Genomic DNA, 7,038 nt, shown 5'->3' with positions numbered 1-7,038 from the left:
GTATTTCCATCAATCCTAGACCACAGAAAGCTACCATCAACACTTAAACCTGTGAAAAAGACAATTGTGTTTGATCTAAAAACAGGATAACCATTATATGTTGAACATTATCCTACAATTTATCATGTTCATAACAATAGCCCTATAATATTAAGCACTGGGCATTATGTAATTAAAAAAATGACAATAGACAAATTTGTATCAATAAAAAAAACTATTTGTTTTATAAAGAAGATTTATTGTTAAATGTATTAGTTACAAGGCAAGGCAAGGCAAATTTATTTGTATAGCACAATTCAACAACAAGGTGATTCAAAGTGCTTTACAGAGACATTAGAAACAAAAACAAATAAAAAGCATGATTTAAAATTGATTAAAACAAGCAAACAAACAAACTAATTAACAAACAAACAAAACAGTATATAAAATCAAAACAGATAAAATCAGAACAGTAGATAAAAATCAGTAGTTAATGTAAGTTTTGAAATTTAAGCTTAAAAGTGTGGATTTGGTGCTTTATTCAAATGCAGCTGAGAACAGGTGAGTCTTCAACCTGGATTTAAATAAACTGAGTGTTTCAGCTGATCTGAGGCTTTCTGGGAGTTTGTTCCAGATATAAGGAGCATAAAAGCTGAATGCAGCTTCTCCGTGTCTGGTTCTGACTCTGGGAACTGATAAAAGACCGGATCCAGATGACCTGAGGGATCTGGAAGGTTCATACTGGGTCAGGAGGTCACTGATGTATTTTGGTCCTAAACCATTCAGAGCTTTATAGACCAGCATCAGAACTTTAAAGTCTATCCTCTGACGGACAGGCAGCCAGTGTAAAGACCTCAGAGCTGGACTGATGTGGTCCACTTTTTTGGTCTTAGTGAGAATGAGCTGTAGTTGTCTGACTGATTTTTTAGGTAGACCTGTAAAGATGCTGTTACAGTAATCAAGCCTACTAAAGATGAATGCATGGACTAGTTTTTCCAGGTCCTGTTGAGACATCAGATCTTTTATCCTTGAAATATTCTTGAGGTGATAGTAAGCTGACTTTGTTATTGTCTTAATGTGTTTTTCTAAGTTTAGGTCTGCATCCATCACTACACCCAAATTTCTCGCCTGGTCTGTGGTTTTTAGATGTATAGATTGAAGTTCTCTGGTGACCTGTAATCGTTTTTCTTTGGCGCCAAAGACTATTACCTCAGTTTTGTTTTTGTTTAGCTGGAGAAAATTGTGGCACAACCAGTCATTAGTTTCCTCAATGCATTTACCAAGAGCCTGTACAGGGCCTCGGTCTCCTGGTGACATTGTGATATATATTTGTGTGTCATCTGCATAGCTATGATAGTTTATTTTGTTGTTCTTTATAATCTGTGCCAATGGGAGCATGTAAATGTTAAACAGAAGGGGTCCCAAGATGGAACCTTGGGGAACTCCACATGTGATACTTGTCTGCTCAGATGTGAAGTTACCTATTGATACAAAGTATTTCCTGTTTTCTAAGTATGTCTTGAACCAGTTTAGTACAGTTCCTGAAAGACCTGCCCAGTTCTCCAGTCGTTTGAGTAATATGTTGTGGTCAACTGTATCAAATGCTGCACTGAGATCCAGTAAAACTAAGACTGACATTTTTCCACTGTCTGTATTCAGACATATGTCATTAAACACTTTGGTCAGAGCGGTTTCAGTGCTGTGGTTCTGTCTAAAACCTGACTGGAAGGCATCATAGCAGTTATTCTGTTTTAAGAAGTAACTGAGCTGTTGAGAAACTGCTTTTTCGATGATCTTACTTAAAAATGGGAGATTTGAGATCGGCCTGTAGTTGTTCATTTGTGTCTTGTTAAGATTGTCCTTTTTCAGTATAGGTTTTATTACAGCAGTTTTTAGTGATTCTGGAAACACACCTGATAATAAAGAAAAGTTGACGATCTGTAACAGGTCTGACTCTAAAGTCTTTGAGACCTTTTTGAAAAAACTTGTTGGCAGGACATCTAAACAGCAGGAGGAGGAGTTCAGTTGACCTAAGATGTCCTCCAGGTCTTTGCTGTTAATCGGGTGAAACTGTTTGATGGTGTTTAAACAGTTTTTCGGTGGACACAGTACATATCCTGGATCTGCTGTTGATGTACCAATTGCTTGTCTAATCTTTTGGATTTTTTTCTGTGAAGAATTTGGCAAAGTTATTGCAGGCTATGGTCGAATGAAGTTCAGCTGCCACTGACACAGGAGGGTTTGTTAGCCTGTCAACTGTAGAAAATAAGACCCGAGCATTATGGCTGTTTTTAGTGATGATGTCAGAGAAGTAGGACCTCCTTGCATCCCTCAGTTGTAAATTATAATTGTGAAGTTTCTCTTTATAGATGTCATAATGAACCTGGAGGTTTGTTTTTCTCCATCTGCGCTCAGCTTTCCTACACTCTCTTTTTTCATTTTTCACCAGTGTGGAGTTTCTCCATGGAGACTTTTTCCTTCCAGAGATAACCTTCACCTTAATGGGAGCAATAGTGTCCATTACATTTAACATGTTAGCATTGAAGCTATTGACGAGCTCATTGACTGACCCTCTGGACAGGTCAGGTGTTAATGGGAAGACCTGGTTAAAATTGCACTACAGTGTTCAGTTATACACCGTTTTGTGATCACTGTTGTTGATATATTTATGTGGGCTGAGATTTTACTTTCAAAGAAAACACAGTAATGATCAGACACGCCCACATCAGACACAGTAACCTTTGAAATGCTCAGGCCCTTGGAGATCAGTAGGTCAAGAGTGTGTCCTCTATTATGTGTGGCCTCTGTTACATGCTGAGTCAGCCCAAAGTTGCCCAGAGTGTTACTCAGGTCTTTAGTCCCTTTGTCCTGAGGGTTGTCCACATGGATGTTAAAATCCCCAACAATAATTACACAGTCGAAATCAACACAGATCACAGACAGCAGTTCACTGAGGTCATTAAAAAAGTCTGTGCAGTATTTGGGAGGCCTGTAAACATTAAGAAACACAACTTTGGATGGGGCCTTCAGCTGTAAAGCCACATATTCAAAAGACTGAAAACTTCCAGGAGATAGCTGCTTACATTGAAATGATTCATTAAATAAGACAGAAACCCCTCCTCCTCTCCTGCTCACCCTGGCCTCACTGATAAAACTGTAGTTAGGAGGGGTCGTCTCGATGAGAACAGCTCCACTGTTACTTTGGTCCAACCAAGTTTCAGTTAAAAACATAAAATCAAGGCTGTGCTCAGTGATTAAATCATTAATTAAAAATGTTTTCCCAGCTAAAGATCTAACGTTTAATAAAGCCAACTTAAGTGTTTTAGAGGCATTACTTGTCCCCTCGTGTTTGGGAGCAGTCTGTGGCACACAGGGTATGTTTACTATGTTTAAAGATCTTTTAGAGTGCAGCTCTCTGTGTTTTGACCAGGCCACATGTCTCCTTCTGTCACCTAAAAGTACAGAGATTTTAAAACCTTCTAGTAAACAGGGTCCCAGCTTCTCCTGGGAAAAGTCACCACTGCCATAATCCTCGCAGCCCGGACCCTCCACACATCACACATCAGACTGCGGAGACAGAGCATGAAGGTGGTAAGAAGGAACTAAGGGGGGCGAGGCTGGGCAATGTGACTTCGATTGCTCTGTTGAGGGTGGGGCTTGATGGCGAACAGTGACTTACAAGTCACTGTTTTTAGTTTACTCCGGGATGGGGCTGGATATCGGGCGTCCTGCACCACCCATCCGATCGGGAGCATAGCGGAGCCATTTCTGCACTGCTTGGGCGAAGGCAAACTCAGAAACTGCATTTACCCCCACCTGCTGAGTCAGGCCATCTAGGGCAAAAACAAATAAGCAAAAAAATAAAGAGAAAAAAAAGAGAGGCCCAATTAGAGCTTAAATATGAACAACCTCTTGTAAAAAAAACAGGGAGAATACTTTGGGATATATTATACATTTGTTTATATTATTTTTTTTTTCTCTTTCTTTCCCTTTTTCCTTTTTTTTTTTCTTTCTTTTATTTCACAGCCGAAGATACATTTTTGGACTCATTTCACAGCTTAAATGTACTACTTAACCTCAATGTACAGATCATCTGTAATCCTTCTCTTTTCTTTCTGTCTATATGTATAATATATATGTTGATGTTTATGTGTACAAAAGGAAACCTCTTAATAAAAAAGACATTGTTTAAAAAAACAGGGAGAAAGCCTATAAACCCGCGTTCCCCAACCCCCGGGCCACGGACCGGTAACAGAGGCCCGGGTGTGAAATTTATGAATAGGGTTTAGGGTTAGTTTTTTTTTTTTAATCGTTAACTCTGTTACCCTGGGTCTTTTCCCGTGTTATAGTTGTGTCTCTTATTTTGAAAGAAATATTTACAGGTTACCATAGTGACCAGAGAGCATTAAGGGGCGGAGAGGATGATGTTACTCTCAATGTTGTTGGCGCATTTCAGGAGGACGCTGCTAATAAAGTTGCGCAATTTTACTGTGAATTTGCTGAATTTTATTATTATATTTACAAAATACCACAGTTTTTGTCTTGGTCATATCATTTTAATTTGTTGTATTTATCCACGACAACATGAAGGCCGGTCTGTGAAAATATTGTCTGACATTAAACCAGTACGTGGCACAAAAAAGGTTGGGGACCGCTGCTATAAACTAGTAGGCTGATTAACATGAAAGTCACAAGGCTGAAATCAGCAAGCTACTGCCTCACTTTGTTCACCGGTGTGCTATATTTCATGATCTACTTGGCTGCAGGACTAAACATGGGGCCTGAAATTACACACATTGTCCTAAGCATTTTCCTGTATCCCTCAACGAGGACTGGGCTAAGGTAGAAATAAGTCTGCCAAATTTATTTATTTTTTGCTTCCAAGGTGCCACACTACTTTGTTTTGTTCGCAGTCATAGTTTCCGGTCTTTCAATATTCTTTGGAGAGTCCCAAGTACTAAAACCCTGGTGATAGCAGTCCTTTAAGAGGGTCAAGAACCCACTAATGATCATGTATCTCATCACATGAAAGGTGACTTTATCAAGGTGTGAAAAAGGGTGTGTCATTATCAGCAGAGGTTTCAGGTGAAACCATTGTGAGACCTTGCCTCACCCTATTATGTTACCTATTGAGATCAGCTAACGTGAGATGTTGGTGGGCTTTAAGGTGCCTGTGAAGAGACTTCAAGAAACTCTGAGTGTTATTAGCTGAAAGCTCAGCATTTGCGGCTTGGCTTGTCCAAAGAAATTTTTGGTTGTCACTCCAATTCAGCGGTCCCAAATACATAATTAAACTGTCAAGCTGAATCATGAAAAATGCCAGTGTGATGGACATAACTAGAATTTTTTTTACCAACAAGGTGATTCCCACAGAGCTATTAGCTGCAAATTTGGCACGTCTTAGCATTGTGTGCCAGGTATCCTTAAAAAAAAGGGAAGAAACTGAACAAATGGAGGACAAAAGAAGTGGAAGACCTAAAACACTATCTCCAGGTTAACAGGACATAAAAGTCATGTTCTCAAGAAAGAGGCAAAAAATCTAGCAAAGACCTGACACAGGAAATGACAGATGCATGTAGCACTTCAATTGATCCACTCTATTGGTTCACTGAAGGCTCATAAAACTACAATAAACAATAAAACTTACCAAAGATGCACTTGCAGAGCACTGTCTCTTTAAATGCCCTTTTTTGCTTGGTCTGGTCCTTATTTTTTCTCCCAGTCCAGTTAAGTCCAGAGGCCAGCTCATTTGTAATGGCATAGGCTAGTATACGACGGACTCGCACCTCCAGTGTGGTCCCTCCAATCAAAGAAAAGCGTCTCACCTATCAAAATATTTTCAAAAATTGAATTATTGTGACTTATGTTTTAAATGTGTATGAATATGCTTGTGAGTTGATATGAAATAATTGAAAGAGACAATGTTTTTTTTTCCCAATGCTTAATTTTCCAGAGATAATAGGAAATATTTTGGTTAATTCCTATTTGTTGGATCTTCCGATGATAGCATGTTGATGTATATTCAAGCAGGACATACAGCAGCAGGCAATTTTAAGAAGTTGAACCAAATTGGACAATTTATAAAGTTCTGAGTTACAAAAGTTACATAAGCTTTAAGTACCTACTATTGTTTTATTTGCTTCTGGTAACTGCAGAGTTGCCTCTGCATTGTTCAGCTCATCCATATTATGTAAAGGCAAATCCAGAGGCAAAACGCCAGCATCAACAGGTTCATTGCTGCAGGATTGACGGAAGGCTCTGAACTCCTCACGGAGGTCCCTGACTTCTCTGGTCAGCTCTGTCACCATAGTTAGCAGTTTTTGGAAGGCTGCATCTGTTAAGAAGAACAATAAAACTGGCTTGTGATAAACCAGATCAGCATTGTGATGAGAAAAAAAACAACTATATCCATAAGTTATGGTTTCACATTTTGATTTCAAGTTTAAGTAGTTCAATCAGGTCAAACTGTTTACAAGTTTATCCCTTTTGCATGTAGATGAAATCCTATGTAAAATTTCAAAGTACCACATTTTAGAATTTGCCTTTTAAAAGTTGACTCACAGAGTCTCTGGAATCTAAAAAATCAAAATAAGATGATATTTAATAACATAAATTACTGTTTCAATGGTAAAATTACAATGAAATTGTGATGAAACTAATTTAATCAAAGCATACTTTCATTATTCAACGCAGACTCTATTTGCTGGGGAGGTTGTATAGTTGTGTAGGTTGGTGTGTTGGGCTGGAGCGGTGAAAGGAGCCGGTAGCTGGCCAGGGCATCGTGATGGTTGCTAGTAGTGGGTTGGGAGGCAGACTGCAAAGTGGTGGAGGCTGTTCAGAAAAATGTTTAAAAAATAAAAGCTTACATAAAATTTATCTACAAAGGTTCATTTCCTCACACACACTAAACATTACAATATACTATACCTGGGGGATTCGGTCATCTACAGAGGAATTTCCTATTTGAAGACTTTTTGTCAGGTTTCAGAGCCCATCACAGTACAGAGATGGCTTTAGTGAAGGTCTCAAATGATCTTCTTTCGTCCCTGACAGTGGACT

The 7,038-nt window shown here is 38.9% G+C and overlaps 1 protein-coding gene across 2 annotated transcripts in view; it reads right to left on the bottom strand.

Annotated features, from left to right (window-relative positions):
- Positions 1-3,084: 3,084 nt before the first annotated feature.
- LOC308383504 (piggyBac transposable element-derived protein 4-like) overlaps positions 3,085-7,038 on the bottom strand; it is a 134,188-nt gene continuing 130,234 nt past the window's right edge. The window contains exons 5-8 of one of the 2 annotated variants that reach the window (XM_080861519.1): positions 6,655-6,810; positions 6,105-6,313; positions 5,627-5,804; positions 3,085-3,812 (exon numbers count right to left, since the gene is read on the bottom strand). In XM_080861519.1, the coding sequence (XP_080717645.1) occupies positions 3,676-3,812; positions 5,627-5,804; positions 6,105-6,313; positions 6,655-6,810 (680 nt within the window). In that variant the 3' untranslated portion in view covers positions 3,085-3,675. The remainder of the gene's footprint in view (positions 3,813-5,626; positions 5,805-6,104; positions 6,314-6,654; positions 6,811-7,038) is intronic. The other variant, XM_080861520.1, reaches the window with a different exon arrangement.

This window comes from Rhamphochromis sp. 'chilingali', assembly GCF_963969265.1.
Source record: "Rhamphochromis sp. 'chilingali' genome assembly, chromosome: 16".
Taxonomy (NCBI): domain Eukaryota; kingdom Metazoa; phylum Chordata; class Actinopteri; order Cichliformes; family Cichlidae; genus Rhamphochromis; species Rhamphochromis sp. 'chilingali'.
Note: the sequence above shows the minus strand (reverse complement) of the source record. Positions and strands in the feature narration are given on the sequence as shown.